Source organism: Cygnus olor, chromosome 16, assembly GCF_009769625.2.
Source record: "Cygnus olor isolate bCygOlo1 chromosome 16, bCygOlo1.pri.v2, whole genome shotgun sequence".
In the NCBI taxonomy this organism is placed as follows: Eukaryota; Metazoa; Chordata; class Aves; order Anseriformes; family Anatidae; genus Cygnus; species Cygnus olor.
The window spans coordinates 15,778,023-15,798,394 of record NC_049184.1 but is presented as its reverse complement, the minus strand read 5'-3'; the positions used below and the strand labels follow the sequence as shown (position 1 = coordinate 15,798,394).

The 20,372-nt window shown below is 44.4% G+C and overlaps 1 protein-coding gene across 1 annotated transcript in view; it reads left to right on the top strand.

Annotated features, from left to right (window-relative positions):
- The window catches only part of CTNNBL1 (catenin beta like 1), a 48,155-nt gene that overhangs the window by 9,281 nt on the left and 18,502 nt on the right, over positions 1–20,372 (top strand). The window contains exons 3-11 of the mRNA XM_040575819.1: positions 30–136; positions 1,502–1,641; positions 4,806–4,903; positions 7,156–7,249; positions 8,149–8,240; positions 11,155–11,227; positions 11,508–11,566; positions 12,353–12,501; positions 16,977–17,158. Of these exons, the coding sequence (XP_040431753.1) occupies positions 30–136; positions 1,502–1,641; positions 4,806–4,903; positions 7,156–7,249; positions 8,149–8,240; positions 11,155–11,227; positions 11,508–11,566; positions 12,353–12,501; positions 16,977–17,158 (994 nt within the window). The remainder of the gene's footprint in view (positions 1–29; positions 137–1,501; positions 1,642–4,805; positions 4,904–7,155; positions 7,250–8,148; positions 8,241–11,154; positions 11,228–11,507; positions 11,567–12,352; positions 12,502–16,976; positions 17,159–20,372) is intronic.

Genomic DNA, 20,372 nt, shown 5'->3' with positions numbered 1-20,372 from the left:
TCTGGTTTCTGCCCTTCCAATTTTGTTAGGAGGAACCTTTGGATGAAAGTTCAGTGAAAAAGATGATTCTCACCTTTGAGAAGCGATCTTACAAAAACCAGGAGCTGCGGATCAAGTTTCCGGACAATCCAGAGAAGTAAGATTATGCTTGGCCCCTCTGCATTACCATTTGTTGCCTTTGCTTTTATGTTTCAGCCCTAAATCAATTTCTTGAAAATACAGATGTTTTCAGTTACATAGGAGTTATATAATAGCTGTTATTGCCATGTTGTTCTTATAAATTGTATTTGAAACTAACTTAATTAAAAATGACATTATCGAGCCTTCTGGTAGAGACAGGTATATGGTTTAAAAAAATCACTTGCAGTTGTGGCATGAAGAAAATAGCAACAAAGGGAGAAGATTTAGTTTATTAAATTCTTGCTGTTAATATGAAAGACTGAAATTTCAGTCCTAAAATTCTAGGTTATGCTGTTTTATTTTGGGAGTACAAACGTTAAATAAGGTTTTGTGATTTTTTTCCTTTTAGGTATCTAAATAAGTAGCTTTGTTTTCAAAAGTGTAAGCTAACGGTAGTCTTATTAGCAGTTGGCATCAGAGAATCATCGGCCGTGCTCCAAGTCTCTCCTTTTTCAGGGGGGTTCCTTCTTCACGCAGCTTTGAGCAGTGCTTCTTTTTCTCACTGGCAGGCAGGTGGTAGATACCGGGGGCTGGGCTGAAAGATTGATCCCGGGGCTGTGAGTTCTGCTTTCCAAATTAACCAAGATGTCACGTCGTCATCTCGTGTGTTGATTTGGCTGGGAAGGCGCTGTGCTTCTGTATGCAGGCAGTGCTCCGTGTGCGACGATGACTGGTTTGTATTGACGGAGCTCTCCGATGCCGTGGGCACGACGGCTGCGTGGGGTCTGAAAGCCAGAGGCTCTTCGTGATGCTCCTTTCCACACGTGCACTGCCAGCGAGCCTCTTCCTCCTTCACAGAGTTTGTTATTCATGCTAAATGAATTTCTGCCTACACTTGAATGCCAGTATTTTTTTGTCCAGTTTAGTGTTCTTTCCTTTGTATAAATTCTTTTTATGGTCTTCGCTTCAGACTAATACAACCCACGTATCAGTATGGAGGAGTTAGGGGAGGTGCATCACTGGAGTATTTATTTCACGTGCAAGGTTTTCTTCATGTGTAGTTATAATCTCTATAGCTTTGTAACTGATTTACAGAATTGGAACAAATCTACTCTTTTTACTATGTAAATGGTATAGTAGCAAGGCTTATCCTGCTACCTGATTAAACTAAAAATGTAGGACAGGGTGGGGCACAAACTGCTTGTAGGAAGCTTGGATTCAGTCATTTGATGCGATGATGGAGAATCAGATGCTGGGGCCATGTGCAGCCGGGGTGACTAAGTCTTACCTGGGACCTTGGGGAAGGCGTTGTTCTCTTTGGTGAAGGACTGTGTCCGCTGACCACAACTCATGTGCTTTTTATTTTTTTGTCTTGCCTCAGGTTCATGGAATCTGAATTGGATTTAAATGACATCATTCAGGAAATGCATGTGATCGCGACGATGCCGGACCTGTACCACCTGCTGGTGGAGCTGAATGCTGTGCAGTCTCTTCTCGGGCTGCTTGGACACGACAACACAGATATCCTTCAGTGGTTAAAGCAGCTCTCTTAGGAGAGGCTTTCAGCAGACTTTTCTGTCATCTCTTATATCCTGCTTTCACAGGCTACTATGTGTTTTTCTCTTTTTTTCCCCCACTGCACTGAGTTTGTGCCTTTTTTTAAGTGAAAAGCACTGTTAGTCTTAAAAATCTTTGTGTTTGGCTATTTTGACTTGTATTTGGCTTAACCTTGATGTGGTAGTTACTGGTCCATGCAAAACAGCAAACACCACTGCTTTCTTTATCTGTGATCTGTAATGAAAATCACTCTCAAGTAAATGGTTGTTAACAATTTACTCTTGTACATGGGAAACGCCTGTGATGCGTGACCAGTTCCATGGGCACCATGGTTTCATTACTCTTTTTTTGCTGGACACCGCAGGCTTTTTTGTGAACTCTGTGCACAGTCTTAGCAGGTTATCTTTGAATTTCTCATTCACAAGGAAATGATTTTGCCTGGGCTAGCTGGGCTGATTCATATCTGGAGTGCACAGGAATACAAGTTTGTCCTTTTTTTCATGAGAAGTTGTGTCCTAGAGTCACAGCTGGAGGTGAGGACTTGTCTGTTTTTCCACCAAACTTTTTTTTTAACTTGGTTTGCAGCTTGTCTGTCTGTTAGGTTAGGGCCTGTGGATTGCAATTTTAGGAGAAAACTCATTTCTTATTATAAAGCTGCTGAAGTGTGTTCAGTTCTGTCGGAAGCAGGACGTGGGCTGTAGTAATGCCTCTTCCCTGTGCTGCTGCCTGTATAGAGAATAGAAACGCTATTAAATTGAAGCATCTAGATGTGTAATAAAATTGGTACAGCTCAAGTTTTCTAATGACTTTGTTAAATTGAAAAAGATTCTTCAAGAGAGCTCTAAGCAAATGGCTCTTCAGACGTGATTTAAATGTAGTGTCTAGAGGAACTAATAGAAAGAGAAAAACAGCGTCCAAGGGAGAGTAGAAATAATCTGCTGAATCAGAGATTCAGGTAGTTTTACACAAAGCATGTGAATGGAAGATGGTCACTGACAAGATTTAATTAAAGACAGGAAAGCTAAAGTGAAGTTGTTTTTCCATCTCTGAAGTTACATAGGACAGCTGGTGTGTTCTCCTTGGAAGCCTCCATAGAAGCTCCCTAGATGGGAATGCCCTATGAGATGTGGGTACACCTGTTTGAAACGTGGTATAATCATGGAGTAATGTAAACTGGAAGGGACAATAAGAGGTTTCTGGCCCAATCCTCTTTTAGCAGGACCAACTTTAAAGCTAGATCAGGTTCTTGGTAAGCTGAATTTTAATTCTCTCTAAAGATGGAGATTCCACTGCATCTCTGGATATGCTTCTTCAGAAGACTTTGAAAATCTAGTTTGAATTTCTTTTGCTATAATTTTGATTCTTTGCTGCTCACCCTCAGAAAAATCTGGCTCAGTCTTCTGTGTAGCACCTAATTATCGGAAGCAGTAGTCTTCTATGATTCAGTTAGATCCTACCTTATCTCTTACAGGGGTTGAGCAAACCCCATTCCCTCAGTTACCTCATGTCATATGCTAATCCCCTGACCATCGTAGGGGGTCCTGTGCTCTAATGAGCCCAGTATTGTACTGGGGGCACCCACAACTGAACAGAATGTTCAATATGTTGCTCCATGAGTGCCAGGCAGCAGGTAAGAGAAGGTCCTTCTCTTGGCCTGCTGATTTTGTTCATGAGAATGCAATGCAGCCCGCGATTAGCCTTTGCTGCTGCAGAGGCATGCTGCTGCTGACTCATCTTCACCAGAACTTCCAGATTCTTTTCTGCAGAGCTGTCACCTCCGCGGACAGCCCCAGTGCATGGCTCTGTTCCATCCCAGAGACAGGGCTTGGATTCCTCCTACTTCATGAGGTTCCTACTGGCCTGTTCCTCCAGCTTTTGTTGCTTAACAATTGATTCCTTGCAGCATAAATGCAAGGCAGATTATTTTCTCTTAACCTGCTTATTGAGTTGTGCTCCACACTGCCTTCAAAAGTTGTGCCCTGGCTCCCCTGACAATGATTTTATATAAGCATGAGCGACTGCCTGCCCAGTACGGCATAACGCCCTTCTGTTTGAATTCCTGATGGCGTTTGCAACTGTAAGTGACGTGCCTGTCCTGAAAATGTACAGACAGCTTTGGCTTGGTTAAGGATTGCTGTAGAGTGTGATGAAAGCAGTGGTCATACTAATAAACATCTTCAGCGGAGCTGTACGTAGGTTAACTTGGGACTGGAACAGGCAGCTCTCTGTCAGTGTTTCCTGAGACTAGATAAGTTGCAACTATAACCCTGCTAAGAAAAGATGTGTTAAAATACTTCTCCTACTGCTCCGTGTGTGCCTGAGCAAACGCACAAACAGGAGAACTGGGAGGCTGGTTTGTTAGCCTGTGAATTTTAAAGAGATTCATCACAAAGTTGTTATATAGGACATGGAGGAAACTGCATACCCTGTTCTACCCCGGTGGGAATTGGGCAAGATTGATCAGAGTGTCTGAGAGAATAGGGAAGTGGCTCTAATGAGGTGGAATACGTCTCGTTGTACCAGAGAGCTGTGTAGCAGTCAGGGGAACCGTGTGTTATGCAGCCCAGTGTTAATGAGTGAAAATTGGGCTGGCAGAAACGATGCTGCTCCTGTGAGGTACGTGGTTAGAGGTGCATGCTGTCTTAATTGGGCCAGGCAGGAGGGGGTTATTGCTGCTGCTTCACGCGGTGGCCTTGGCCTTGTTAGGCGTGTGCTGTCGGGTTAGCAGGGGATCACTGGGAGAATAACACCCAAATCAGGTTATTATGATGCATTTCTCTTTTGTTATGCTCAATCCTGACAATGAAAGATGATGCCTAGTTATGCCAACTACAGAAGTTTTGAGTTAAAAATTAAAAAAAAAAAAAAGTGTCATCAAGCAACAGTGAAATTGCCTAGCACAGTAAGCACACAATGATGTTTGTTTTTATTGTTCCTAGCTGTCAGAATTCTCTGAATCTGTTTTTCATGAAGACTGCTGAAGTAGTCTCTGTACCCTTGGGTCCGGTGTTCCTGTGCCGTAATGAGCTGCCAGTTCTGGGTCACGTCAGGAGCTCACTAGCCTAGGAGCAATATTCTTTTGATACTGCGTGTCGTCTGCCGTCTTGGTTGTCCTTAACATCCAGCACATGTTTCCATAGCTGTGGTAGACTTGCTTCAAGAACTGACTGATATAGATACTCTCCATGAGAGTGAAGAAGGAGCTGAAGTCCTCATAGATGCTCTGGTAAGGAGTAAACTCCACGTTATTTTAATGGCTGAACACCTGCCGTATACGGCACAGCAGTGAGTGCTCCGAGCTACCCTGTTTTCTGCAGCTGTGCTTATTTATATTGCCAACACCGTGATGAAGTTAGCTGGTTCTGCTGTATGCTTGTTGTAGCTGAAGTGCTGTATTGAGGACCACAGCAGGCCTTGGGAACGGAATGCCAGAGTTTGAGGAGCAGGTTGTTCTCGCGTGTTGTTAGATCACTTCATTTTGGGACGGCACACGCTCTTACTTCAAAACTTGTGTAGGCTGGGAGATTTTTTCATGCAGGGAGGGAGAATGAAGTGACTTGGGCAGCCTTTTATTGAAATGTTTGTGACTTGGACAGCCTTTTATTGGAATTAGGGGCTTGATCTGTGTTTTTTTCCCTTCTTGTGGGAAGGGTGATCTCTGTTTACCCAGGAAATTTATGACTGCAGATTGTTATATGAAGGACAGCGGGGCCATTGTGACCTTTCAGTCTGACCTCTTGCTGGAGACCAGTATACTGTGACCCAGTAACTCCTGTTTCAAGCCCAATGATTTGTATTTGAAACATAAAATGTCCTTATAGTGAGGTTATGCTTTTTTCTTGAAAGCTTGGAAGTTTTCATGTAACAGAGCTAATGCATTTTAAGGGTGGTGGAGAGTTTAGATTTAATGATCTTCGTGCCACAGAGATTAAGTGACCCTGTACAACGATCTGTGTGCAGCAGCAGATGCATTGCTCGGTCTTAAATGCTCTCTACCTGATTAACTCTCTTGGGTGCCTCTCATCTTCTGTGTTGGTGTAGGTCCGGTGTCTTGGCATTTGTGCTGGATGCCTCCTGCTCCTCAGCTGCAGGAGGAGTTTGCCAAACTGAGCAGAAGCACTCTTCAGAGAAGTGATGTCCAGCAAAACTTAGATCTCAATGTCTGTTCTACCTTCAGGCAGCTTCTGTTGGTGAATTGCTGCGTTTGTGAAACATTGTGGCTCTCTTGTTCTGTAACTGCTGTGTTGAAATTGAACGACGGAGGATTATTGTTTTCCTTTTGTTTGGCTGCCATGCTTTCTCCTGCAATCCCTCTCGTCCAGTCACTGTTACCTCCAAAGGTTAATGACAGTGGCTGGGAGCTCGGTTCCTCCAGCTGGCCTCTTGGCTGCTCTTAATTACTCTGCCTTCACGGAAGGCTTGCTGGATGAATGAAGTGGCAGAGAGGACTGGTAGGGAAGATGTTTTCTGTGGTAAATCAAGAGAAGTTCTTTCTCTGTTTGCCGTGTCACCAACTCACTGATAATAGCCAAGTTTTAGATGTTTTATTGTTCTCTCTGAAAGAAACAAGTCTGGCATATCCTGGGAGACAAGTTTGGATATTTGCTTTTTAGATTACTTTTAAAAAAAAAAAAGTCAGTGTAATGTTTTAGGGTATCTGACAAGATTGCTGCACTGCCTTCCCCAGCAACTGCTGTTTGTATTTTTTCCCTGGCTTCTCTGAGCACAAAACTAGTTAAGAGTTTTGAATTGCAAATGGTATTTTGTTCAACTTTTCCAAGCTTAGCTCCACAATAGGGAGTTAGCTGAAGTCAAGCTGGACTCTGTCCAATTCCAGCTTTAAGAGCAGACTTCTTGTGGCGAGGGGGCTGCAGCCTCCGCTGCCCCTGTGGATTCCTGCTCTTGCTCTTGCTTTGCTGTCGGGGTTTTGTTAGCTCTCTGGAGTCGGCTTGGCACATTCATTTTACTAAGATTTGAATCTGCATGTGTGAGCGTTGTTCCTTCAGCTTTTTGTACCTATCAAGGTGGAGGGTATAACAAACATGTAGACAGGCCAGTGGTAAGAAGTTGAAAGTGGAACTGCTTGCAGAGCTGAGAGCTGGCTAGCGTGTGGTGCTTTGTGGTGCCTAGCATTTGAGAATTCTGTGGGATTATAAATCAGTCGGGGTTGATGCGGGAAATAAGTCTGTGACAAGGTTTGTGTTTTCCTCCAGATGTTTTTCTGTTTAATCTGAAACCTAAAAGTTGTTTAATTAAGACAAACATAGTGGCAGATTTGTTTGGTGAATCCTTTGCTACTTCTGAGATTTTAGAGCAAGATTGTTAATATCTCCCGATCAGAATCATGTCTAGCAGGATGTTTCAGTAGGGCTTATTGATTATTTTTTGTTGTAGACCCTCCTCCCTCCACTTATTCCTCTCTCTTCCATTTCTCAGTCTTCTCTCATGTTTTTCTCTCCTGTGACCATGGTGATTTAGGTGGAGGGCCAAGTTGTGGCGTTGCTGGTCCAGAATTTAGAGCGCCTGGATGAAAGTGTGAAGGAGGAAGCTGATGGCGTCCACAACACGCTAGGTAAGTGGCTGCTGCACTGCCTCTCACTTCTTTGTGCCTTTTGTACAAAGTGGGGAGGGAGGGCTATCCCATCCCCTCCTTTCCTTCTTTCCTGCTCTGCCCTTGAGCTGCCAACACTGAGGTAGAGACCCTAGTGCAAGGTTCATTCAAGCACAATTGTAACTCACGGTAAAGTCTAATCTCTTCAGCTAGCATTTGTTGCATGAGCACTGGTGAGGTGCCTCTTCCCAAAGTCATTATGTTAATGTGCTCATACACAGATGAAATTCTGTGTACTGGACTAGAATGTATGCTCTACTGACCACGTATTTTCTATGTACTTGTCTGTGAGCTCTGCCCGGTTATGTGAGCTGTTTGTCTTAGCAATATATTTAACTTTCAGGTAGTAAAACAGTTCCATTTCATACAATTACATCATTAGCCCTCTGTTCCTCAATCTTTGCACAGCACAGTAACTGTTTTGCAACGTGTTTCGTTTATTAACGCTGAGACCATCATCCCCACCTTTCAGTCATCCAGGACAGTAATCCCTGTGAATCTTTGTCCTTCCCAGGGACTGGAAGAATGAGGCAGACTGGAAACCGGTTTTGGACTTTTGTTCCTGCGCAGCAGCAGTAAAATCTTGTGTTAGCTTTTTGTGCAGTGAGCATTGTTACTTCAGTAAAGGGCACATATCCAAGGTTCTTCCAGCAAGAGCTGGCGTCGCACTGTCCAAAACAGTGAGACAGTGTCATACACCCCAGCTGAAGTCTCACTCAAAAAATATAGTGTTGCAAATAGTACGCGACTTTAACAAGAACAGTGCAGCCCTAGGAGGGACCTGGCAAAGCTGTGTTGATACAGGTGTAAGCTGGACTGTGGATGGGGGAGATGCATGTTTACTGTGCCTTTCTTCTTAGCGATCGTGGAGAACATGGCAGAGTTCCGACCAGAGATGTGCACAGAAGCTGCGCAGCAGGGCCTCATGCAGTGGTTGCTCAAGAGGCTGAAGGTGAGCTTATTTTTCTGTTAATGTTTGGGAAATAGCACAATAAAAACTGACAGACCGCTGGTCCGGAAGCTGGTGTGCTTGAGATAGCATTCCATCTAACTTATTGTAAACTAGCAAAATTGGAAGAGCTGGCTTTATGTGTAAGTAGCTCTACACGTTGTGGTGGAAGTCCCTGAGTAGCTGTCTCATTTTTGTAGTGTTTGCCTGGGAAATTGTCTGTAATGTGTCCTCTTGAATGTCTTTGGTTTTTGCTTGTTTCTGGGGAGTTCTTTGTTAACGTGTCCTTGATCCTGCCATGAGAAAGGGCTATGGTCTTCCCTGTATCGCAGTGTCAGAGACTTCACAGCACCGCAAAACAGTATGTGGGCTACAGCCACCGATCTGGTTACCCCGAGTAGCTGTATTACCTTAGCATTCCTAGCTCAGGCATCAATAGAATACTGCCAGTGCCTGCCTTCTGTAAGCCGGTTAGTGTGAACTTTAAACATTGCTTAAAATAAGCCAAGTTTGCACGTGCGCTTGTGTGTGTGGTGAAGCTGAGGTAGGCACAGAAACCAAGTTAGAATTCAGGGCTTGCATTTTCTGCGTTTTTAGTTTAAATGTACTGGTGTCTTGTCATTATATTGTAAGCTTCATACAGCAGAGCGTGTCTTTTGTCTGTTTGTATGATTCCCGTAGAGTGGATTTCTGGTCCATGGCTAAGACCTGCAGGAATGTAAAAAGCTGATCAGTAAGCAGGGAAGCTTATGTGTTTTATGGATTTGCTACATCTGTAAGACATTTTTGATTTCTAGAGGTGTCTTTAACTGGTGGTGGCTTTTTCTTTGAGCTCATCTAATTGACTTCTGATTTCACATTTACTTGTTAATATTTTGAGCATCCCGTGGCAGTGAGTTGCAGTGTTTAACTCCATCTTTTGTGTAAGGATGCCTAAACATTCCCTGGAAAAATAATCTAGGGAAGGCATTGATAGTTCACCTCTCTTACAGAGCTAGCGAAGGAAATTTAGAGAACAGATCCTGGGCTTTCTTTCTCCTGACTTGTTTAGTAAGGCATTTCCACTTCCACATTTAAATGTCTGTACAGTTAGTGTGACCTCTGAATCACAAAAATATTCTAGCAGCTTTGTAATCATGCAGATGCTCCTCTGTGCCCCTCGTATACTTGTTAGCAGAAATAACCTATAATTTCTCACTACAGGTAGTAACATAATTATATTCCTTCCGCTTAAATACAAAAAGTGAAGTTAATTTTATTCCAGGCAGGTATGTACTGAGTGTAGGTGTGCTGTCTGCTTTATAATTACTCTTGCAGCTGAAAGACTTAAAAACATGGGAAAGCAAAATAGTCACAACTTGGATTGCCCTGCTTGGTGCAGCAGAACATGAATGTTAAAGGTTTGCGAAACTTGGTGCTGAACGTGTGTGTTTCCTTTGCTCTGGCATGTGTTAACTCCCTCTGGGTTTGGGGAAGTGTGATCAGGCAGTGCCTTTTTTTTCCTTACAAGCTGTCATGGTGGGGAGATGCACGCTAATAAAATCCTTGCCCAGGAGCTTTTGCTATTGGCAGCACTTGGTCTGGAATCTCTCGCCCTGACAGATGTGTTTAGGATTAAACCAGTATCTCAGCATCTGCGCGGAGTACTGCGCTGCTGAAGACCGTCTTTAGGATGATTTTTAAAATCAGGTTTCTGTCCAGGAGTTGGTGAGGACATCTGGCACGCGGCAGAGTGAATTTCTGTTTTCTGACTACGTTTCAAGTTGCATAATTGTATTCTGACTGTCAGAATTGCCTGGGAAAGCTCAGATGGAGAAGCTTAATAGCTCCTTTCTCCAAACACAAGCAGGGTTTGATGGTGTTTTGTGCAGCCTTGAAAGAACAGGACGTTATTTCCTAACGCTTGTTGTACAACAGCAGTCGGTATGTGCTGCGATGGTAGCAGGTAGGGTTGTGTAGCACCGGGCACCTGCCGCGATCCCCTCTCGTGCCTGCCAGAGAGACGTGGTTGCTATAAACACCATCATCTACAGGGTGGTTGGGGATTGTTCTGAAAGAAAAGCTTTATGTAAAGTCAATACTTGTGGCATTTGGGATCTTCCTGCTTTTCATGTTTTTGTTGCAGGATACTTGTGTGCTGTGACCTTTCTTTTGGTAGCTGGCTGAGATAATTGGCCCATACGTAGCCTGGGGCAGCCAGGTTTACTCAGTCAAGCTGCAGGTACTTGTGTGTTGGAGGGAAAAAATGGGGGCGACAAACAGAGTGTGTTAAGCCTAGTACTTGCTACTCTGTACTTTTTTTTTTTCTTGAAGAGTGGAATACAAACAGCTAGTTACTGATGATTTTTAAGATTTTTAATTTTTTTATAGTAACTGCAAACCAGTTTGTTATCTGGTTAATGGAGGGAAAGTATGAAATGAATGTTATGTGACTCTGCAGGCTAAAGCCAATTGCAGCGTTCGGTCCTCATCAAACTTTGACTGCTGCTATTTAATGTTGCTGTGATGTGTTTTCTGAAATTCCATTTCTGGTGGCAGGTGCGCCCTTTCAGAATAGGGATGAGCCCATGCATATACATACAACATAAAATATCACGGAAAACTTCTCGGAAGCAGACAGCTGGAGACTGTTCTGAGGTTTTTTGAGTCAACTGAGGCAATTGTAATTATGTAGGGTAATGCAAAGGATCAGAGTTGGTTTTTGACATATGCGTGTGGACATGCATACACACTGTCACCCCTGAATCAGGAAAAATTATTATTTGGACATTGAGTCATACTGCAGAATTGCTGCTGTTGTATTTTGCTTAAAGTGTTGCTTATATGTTCAGTGATTTGATCGGTGTATTCTTCAGATTCAGTGAAACACAGAGCGGTGCCCTGATGAGTCTTTTTTTGTTCCTTCTTCCACCAACAGGCTAAGATGCCCTTTGATGCCAACAAGCTGTACTGCAGTGAGGTGCTGGCTATTTTGCTCCAGAATAATGATGGTGAGACATGCCTCTGGTATTGATATTCTGTTAGGATAGGCCCCAGGCTTGTTTCAGATCATGACTGCACTCTTTTGCCTTTGGCTCCCCTTTGCCTGTGCTCTCTCTCCTGTGTATGCTCTCTCCTGTACGCATGCGCCCTCTCTTTTTCTGCAGCTTTTGTACTCTGTCAAGCCATATTGATTTTGTTTGCTGATGTATCAGTGTTAGATGGCAGTAAAATCTGACAGTTAGCTTCATTTTTCTTTCTGTTTTCCCCCTTCCCCCCACTCCCGTCTAGACAACAGAGAATTGCTTGGGGAGCTGGATGGGATCGATGTGCTGCTTCAGCAGTTATCTGTGAGTAATTCACATACATCCTCAACCGTCGGGAGACTCGCAGGCTGGTTGTGAGCAAGTCGAATGGATCCTGGGTGTAGTGCTGTCCTAGGAATCTGTACTGTAGATAACGAAACATGATGATGCTTAATGTTTAGTGGTGGCATAGTCCCCGAGTAACTTCCACTCAAATGTATTGTCCGTGCTAAGTGAGGTTAATCCCCGTTTAACAGATGTTAACGTCAAGGTACACAAAAGTTAAATTATTTTGTTATAATTGTGTGGAGGGCTGGGGAGAAGGGTAGAATTTGTCCATCTTTAGTATTTTCCACTCCAAGCACTGTGCAGCATTACTTCTGCTATTGAGCTGGCTGAAGGTAAAATGTTCTTAGTTCACTTACGTTTCTTGAATAGGTGGTGGTAGCGTCAGTACATTAGGGTGCTGCAGAGCAGATCATTCAGGTGTGCATTATGCCTAGGTGTTCTCTTGTAACAAGCTTATCCGCATAGTTTTGTGAATTGTGTAATCAGCGAATTTGCCTTTCCCTTTGGAGGCCCTGTATTGTCTTTCTGGTCATGCATTAGACTGCTGCACATCTGTTGGGATACAGGCAGGACAGCAAAAAGGGCGGCACAGCTACAAGAGAGAGTGCGTTGGTGATGTGTGTGACTGCTGCTCTGATGACTGCAGGCTTACGCATGTCAGGTGTTGAGGTTGTGATGCAAAACATTCGTATATATTCTACAACAGTGTGGACCAAACCAGGCCCTCCATTTTGGGGAAATTTTGTGTTCTTTGTCCTGCAGGTGTTTAAACGACACAACCCTAGTACAGCAGAAGAACAGGAAATGATGGAGAACCTGTTTGACTCTCTTTGCTCCTGCCTGATGCTCAGTTCCAATCGTGATCGTTTCTTGAAAGGCGAGGGCCTACAGCTGATGAATCTGATGCTTAGGTACTCATAGAACTGTGACTTTCTTGCATGCTTTTGAGCTACCAGCACATGTTCTAGCAAGATGTTTGTATTTTTCTGTTCATACAATTCACGTGCTAGCATGCTTGTCTTCTCTTTTCAGCATGCTACTTCGACCTTTTCAGACGTACAAACTCCACTTTTCTCATTTTCCTAAGAAATGGGGTTACTATAATAACCCCATTATAGGGTCAGGCCAATATATAATAACCCCAATAGGTCAGGCTACTAACTCTAAGGTTTGAAAAGACCCCTATGAGGGTAAGAGAGAACTTCTGGATCTCCGCAAGGAGAATGTTTTCTTCCCTTTGGTTCTCGAGTTCAAGTTTCACTGTGCTGTGTCTTCTGAGCTGGTGAGTTTTTGTGGATGTTGATACAAAATTTCCGTTTTGTGAAATAGGTACAAGTATGCATTTCTTCTTGTGATGTCTTTTGTCACACCATGAATCTCCAGGGCTTCTCTGCTGTGTTCACTTTTGCTTCCTAGATGGGTACTGGATTACATTTTCTGAGAGGAGACTTCCTCAGGACCCGGCACAGTGGGGCTCTGTCTTGCTTTCCCCGGTGTGCTAAGCTGCGTGCAGTGGCTGCTTAGCAAACACCAACAAGAAATGATGTATTCCTGCAGCGCATGGCCGGGTAATGTGCAGCAGCAGGGAACTGAATAAATAACTGAATGTGGATTATTCAAATAGGAACGCTGGGCTTTCTTGAAGCTAATTAAAGAAAAGCTCCAAAACTAAGGACGAGAGGGGAAGCCTCCCTCTGCCTCGAGTACTAAGCTGCTAAGCTATCCTTGCAGAACTAATTACTTGGAATTCTTGTGCCATGTGGGTGGGACTTAGCATTTGTGGTTTTTAATAGCTTTTCCCTGGTATTTGGACTCTAATGTTTACCATTCTCTGTATCAGGATCCCAGCTGGAAAATTTCTTCCTGAATGTGTTTTTAAAAAAACAAAAAACAAACAAACAAAAAAAAAACGGACTTGTCCCAAGCTGCAAATCTGATCTAGAGAGAACAGTGCCTAGCTGGACAGGGTAAACTTCTTGCTCCTTGTTTTTGAACAGTACAGCCACAGTACCTGCAGGCTAGCATTGCAAATAAGGAGTGCAGTCTGGTTGGTATCTAGAGAACAGCATGGGAGTATTGCACTTTTGTATCTTCATACCTTTATGATAAACAACAACGAATAGAAATGTTATTCAGTTGTGATTGACCTCCTTACCCACAAACACGGCAGAATATTTTTCTTTCCTGTCCGTGTCCTCTGAAAACCAGGAGGAGAGATCTGCTATTTTTTGTATTTGCTTTGAAGGTGGTTAATCATTGCACCATAGTCTGTGGAGATGAAAGGACAAATAAGCAAAGTTGAAAGTTTATTGACGTTATGTGAGATAGATAAGCTGTGCAAGAATAAAGATATCAGGCTTGAATCTCCATTACTGTCTTAGAGAACACAGGATTCTGAATCTAGTGCTACCAAATACATCTAGCCACGTTGTTCTTTTAATGGTCGCGCACCCAGAGCTGCGGGGAAGCACAGCAGCTTTCAGCTGAACATTTAACATGCTCAAGAGATTCCTATAGACAGTAATGAAAACTGCACTCCTTCCCGTTTTGCTGGGACTTGAAACGTGTGGCCATCAGCAAAAGATGCTGCAGCCGTGTGTGAACTTCTCGTGGCAGCGTCTGAAATGAGCGTGGGGTGGCTGATGCGCTTCACACGGATGACTGTAGCAGGCCATGTCCTGCACATGGTGCGCAGGACTGGGACTTTCAGTGTTGAGGGGAATTTGGGTGGGCTATCACGCATGGAGCTTCAGCAGAGGGGGCTGGGAGAAGACCAGTCCTGAAGGACAGAGCGTGTGGCAGCAGGAATGAAGCTGACAGTTTGGGATTAGAGAGCAACGATATGTACAATTATTTGACTTGCATCTCTGCAGCAGTGGGGGCTTATGGATTTTATGTATTGTTTTTATCAAAAATAAGATAGTTCATCAGGTTGGTAGCCACCAGTGGAAAGTTTATCAATGTCATAAAGAATTAAATTCTTATTTTTTTTTTTTTAGGTCAGGAAGCACTTCGCAGTACACAGGCCCTCAGCCTTGCCTTAGTAACCTAAATGCAGTTTGCCTTATAAAGCCCAAAGAGAGAAGAGCAGGCTTTTAATGTCAGTTCTCCTGCAAGTGCTGACAGGAAGCTTATTGCTTTCACTGTAAAATTGTGTTAGGGTTTGGAGGGGATGCAGCCACTGGTTTCCCAGGGGATGTGTCAAGAACATTCTCTCTTGCATAGGAAAAATGTGTGGCTTTCCCAGTTATTAACCGAAAGTGCATCTGTATGCACATAGAGAAATGCAGCAAAGGGAGCTTATAGAAAAGTGCATCACTTGGGCAACGTGACCTTCTGCTCTGAAGCTATTCCGTTGCTTTTTCTGAGCCTCACAAAAACGTTTGCTCCTGTATAGAAAAAACAAGGTGAAAATGGAAAACTCTGTGCTGTTCCCCAAAGCTTGACTATAGCTATGTCAGGGTATATTTTTCATGATTATTAAAATCCTTTTATGTTTTCTTGTCCTGCTGTTCCTAATGACCCCATGGAAACTTAGACTATCTCTTTACTAAATCTTCTGGTTAATCAAACAGAACCATTTTGTGCAGCACTTTCCCATGAAGTCTGGTATTTTTTGTTTTGCTAGTATTTGGGAAAGTTAGAGGTTGTGTTATGCTACTATGGGTAGTCCAAATAATGTTTGCGCCTTTCTTTTTAGAATAATAAATGTACCAGAAGAGTTCTCTGAGACACAGAGGTATTAAAAGGAGGAAACAATGGTTAGTAAATAAAGTTGTAATTCGGAGTTCTCTGTTAAGACTGAGGTCACTCTCCATTTGGTGATACTCGCGTATGCTTGTCTGTGAATTAGTGTTCAGCTAGAAGTTACTGCAATAAACCCAGATAAGACTAAGATAAACTACTTGGCCTCCAGCAGAATAAATATTTCAAATAAAATCAACTCTAGACAGTCCAGTCAAGCAGCTATTGATCTCTAAAAGCCTGAACTTAAACCCAATGAATATTCCAGAGATCAGCTCTGTGCAACCTTCCTAAATGCTGATCAATATGCAATTACTTCCCCTGAAAACATTTCTTATATTGTCTAGCCTGAGAAGTCCTTTTTTTAGCTTCCTCTACAGGGAAGGTGGTGGTGCTGAGCCTCCTCCTCGCACTGCTCTTCGCTGCAGAGCCCAGGGTCACACTCGCTGCTGCGCCACCGCTGCGTAACCACTGCCCGGCGCGCGCTGAGTGCGGCTGTGGTTGCGCTGGGCAAAGGAACTTTCTTTTGAGCTAGCGTGTTGATGTATGTTTGGTTTAGTTTGCGTTTTGTTACGGGTTCAGGCAGCTAGGTCTCTAAAGGAAAGGCATCTTCTGCAGCTCTCTGAGCTTGGGCCTCGCAGCGCTGGAGGAGACCTGCCGGCGGCCGGCTGCGCGAGGCAGGGGAGGGGTGGCTGTGCTCTCGTCTCTCTAGGGGCAGAGCACGGCTTGCTTCTGTGGGGATTTATTTGTAAATGCGCACACAGTTATATAGCTGTTAGAGAACAAATTCTCTTCCAAAGAGAGAAGGAAGGGGGTCGCCGTGCAGCTGGGGCGGCCGTGGGCTCGCAGGCCTCCTGCTGCAGCCGGGTTCTGCTGGCCTGCGCTGGGCTCCGCGCCGGGCTCCTGGCGTCCGCCTGGCCTGCTTTGTGCAGTGCATCGGCACCTGCTGCCTCGGGTCGAGGTTCTCAGGGTGTTTTGTGTTTTCTCCTGGGTGAGTTATAAGTTCTCCTGTTTCTGGTTTGAGAGGTACAGAATTTTTAACAGACTGCTTGTGTGTTGTCGGCACCAGTAACCAGCATCAGCACTCTGAATACGCATTGAACAGAATAGCTGAGAGTCTGTCTGCCTCCCTCTGAACACGTGTTCTGGAGAAGGGTTTTCTTCAGTGCAGCTGACCTCCAGTCTGTGCTTACTAAACACACCCCTTTATTGTAGTGAATTATTGCTAAATCTAAGCCCTGATCCTTCTGGTCTGACAGTATTTGTCTTGTGTACCCAACCCAGTCTCCTCTGCCTGTTTTGTGCTAATGTTTGTAAGGTGGTGAAGAAATAAATTCCTTAATAACTGAGAAATAAAAATGCATACGTAAATAATAAAATAGATAAATAGAAAATAAAAAGAAATAAAAATAATAAGAAATAGCAAAGCTAATAGTTTATCTTCAACCACAGTCTTGAAAAGAGTATTTGTCAATATAATATTTTGGCTCCTTGAAGAAAATCTTGCTTAGAGCTTGCACTCAGACTCTTTGTGACTTCCCTTGTCGCTTCAGTTTCCCTTTTCATGCTGTCTCTTTGGAGTAGCGTAGTTCAAAGCTCCTTCTGTCCCTGGAAAGTTAAAGTTGCAGCTTTCTCTTCACAGAGAGAAGAAAATTTCCCGCAGCAGTGCCCTGAAGGTGCTGGATCATGCCATGATTGGACCCGAGGGCACAGACAACTGTCACAAGTTTGTTGACATTCTTGGCCTGAGGACCATCTTCCCACTCTTCATGAAATCGCCCAAGAAAATAAAGAAAGTTGGAACGACTGAAAAAGAGCACGAAGGTAGGCCTGTTTGCAGATCCTTCTCATGGAGGAGGCGAATGAAGACAGGTGTCTGTGCCTGCCAGGGAGGAGGCAAGGAGCACTCGCTGGTCTTCCCATTGCTCTTCCTGCAGCTTTCAAGTCCAGAGCAGCCTGCCATTCATTGCTGCAGCACTGGCTGTTGATGACACACTTGCCCTGCTTGTTTTGGTATCAGCAGTTCCTGGCGATTCCATTTCATGTGCTGTTAATAAGTTATTTTACTCCTGTAGGGTCTGTTGTTTGAAGCTCTGACTCTTTGATGCAAAACTCTTTTGAAAAGAGTAATGAGGCAACTACAAATGTCACCTCAAAAGCAGTGTTTTCATGGCTCTGGGCACTGAAGTGTGACTCAATGAACATCAGGCATTACACAAATAACTGCACACTTTTGAAGTTGGCTTTTTTCTATTTTTTTCCTCTCTCCCCTGGAAAACTCTGTTTTAACAGAAATCTGCTGTGGAGTATTATTGCAGGACCCTGTGCTGAACTGAGTCTAGGGTCAGTCCATGCCTGCTTCTGGTAACATTTCCTTTTCCATTTCATTAATACTTGACTACTTGGAAGAAACTTTAAATACTGCCAATGATGCTTGAGATCTTGTGCCTGTTCATTACTCATCTCAGTTCTATGAGTGATGAATACTGTCAAAAGCTGAAGAGGTGTGAGCATGTCTCAGGCTTACCTAGTATCCATCCTTAACTGTTGCAGCAAAACAAAGAAAAATGTCTGGAAAACAGCAGCAAAATGGGAGCTCTAAACCCAGACACCGTGTTGGTACAGTCATAGCCAGACGTCCCGACGTTCTCAGGAGCAAAGGCAGGGTGGTGGTGCTTCCTGCAGACCTCGCTGGCGCTGGGCTGAGCCCACTCGCTGCCACTCGGGACCGAGCAGCTCCTTTCTCTGGTGGAGGCTGGGGTGGGCCGAGGCTTGTTCCGTTCCTTCCTGAAAGACGGGGTGGTGAGGAAGAGCAGTGGCAGATTGAGCAAGTGGCTCTTTTCAAGAAGAATGTTCCGGCGGTGAGCTGGTAACAGTACGTTGTATTAGAGCACCAACATCAGAAAGGTGCTAACGGTACGTTAATGAAGGTAGTGGCTTGGCAAGACGGCTCCTGGAAGGCACGCTTAGGTGGTGGTGCTGCAGAGACGAGCTCCGTGTCCGAGCTCCGCGGGGCTGGCACAGAGGTGGCAGAGCTGTGAGCGCGCGGCGGGGCGGCTGCAGCTCTCCTGGCACATGGGGAGCGGGGACGGACCTGCAGCCCAGCGCCAGCCGCGGCGGTGGGTCGCACAGAGGGTGCTGGCTTCAGCCGCCTTGCCACTCCTGTGCTGCGTTCCTTTCCTCACTAGGTAGTGGTGAGGGAGAAATGCTCTGGTGTGTGTCTGGGTTTGGGCAGTGAGACTGCAGAGAGTGCAGTCGCACCTGGGTCCGCGGCCCATGTCATTGACTTAATTTTTCGGTTTGGGAAAGTGAGTTAATCTGTCTCATCTGCTTCATCTTGAGACTGCAGATGACATCGTGCACGGTCTTGGCTACTGTGAGGATTAGGCATCAGTTTGAAAAGCCAGAAAAGGGTCAGGTTCTGAACTATTTTGGGGAGGGGGGAAGGCAAATCTGCCCTCAGGAAAATGGAGCTATCTGTATAAAAAAAATGGTCTTCATATGATATCTCCACCTCATTAATATTCAGAAGAAGTGGAGGACATTAATATGAGTCCAGAAATCCGTTGTATTAAAGTAAACTCTCTCAGATGCTGCGGTAGTAAGTCCAATTTTCTGTGTTTTGCATCACTGGGCAGGTGAGTTACTGGCTTTCTGACGGTGGGAGTTAATTGAGACGTGTAACAGGGCTCCCCTGGAGCCTGTCACAGGCATTGTCCTGTTGTGTGTAAGCAGCAAGCTATGTGTTTTTACTTTGCCAGTCGCAATACAGTAATTTCTCTGTGCTTGGGGGGCACTGCTGGTTGGCAGTTGGATGTTGCAAGCCACTGTTGAACAGCAATGCTGGCAAGAACTGGTGGTGCCCGCTGGTTTTGGAGGAAATTGTACAAGCCTCGTGTGATTGAGAGTTGTTGCCTTCTGGGCTGGGGTGGCCCTAGGGACACGTTTCTTTCTGCATCTCTTTAGCAAAAAGAGTGCTGGTAGTCAGTCTTCTCTCGTTACCGTTTCCCGTAAAAACTTCAGCCTGTGTCCTGACTGTTGAAAAAATAATAAAAATTATCAACTCTCTTTTTCTAGGAGAGTGTTCAAGTCTACGTCAAATGGAGGAACGTATTCCTTTAAAGGTTCAGCTAGAATAGCTTTGTAGCAGAGCCTTCAGTATTTATTAAAAAGCAATTCTAAGGAGTTTGTGCTCACTGTAATGCTGTCGAGACTGTCGGGATAGACGCTTGGGGTTTGTGTCTGATGATGGGAGGAAAACACTCCCCTTGTTTTTATCGTATAGTGATGTTGCTTTTTCCGTTGGAGATCGTGTCAAAAGTAATGCTTACTTTATTATCTCGAAGGCGGTGTTTCAAATGTGTGAAAATAATACATACCCTACCAAAAAAACCTCAGTGTGACTTGTTGAGCTTTTGTTTATTACGAAAATTTATAATCCAAATTAAATTTGATTAAAAAAAAAAAAAAAACTTTTCTGTAATGTATTTCTATTTTTTTAAAGCTAACATAAAGATGCCAGTGCTGGATAACGACATTGTAAACACTGTTGGTGTTGAAAAATCATTTTACTCTAGGGAAACTGTGAATGATTGAAATCCAAACTGCACACATTTATGCTTTTATGTACGTGATGTAATTAAGAAAAAAGAGAGGGAAACTTTTCTAACAGTCTTTAACAGCACGGCCCGGCAGCGGGCTTTCGGTGGTGGTCGTCTCTGCGACGAGCGACGCGTGGTGTAACGATGGTGTAACGTCGCCTGCTTGTAGAGAGCAGCGGCCGAAAGGCAGGGCCCAAGCTGTGGCGAGGAGTTTGCCCGTGGGCGGCTCTGCGCCCTGCCGGGGGTCCTGCCGTGCCGAGCAGAGCAGCCTGGCGCGCTCCTGGCCGCCGTGATGCCGAGGTGGGAAGGCAGAGCAGGCAAGGAGCTGAGCGCTTAGCACGTGCGAGTGCAGGGGACAAGAGTGCTTTTGGCTCTGGGTAACTGCGTAAATCTGGGGCAAGGTTTGAAATAATGCTTCTGTGTTGCGAGATTGGAAA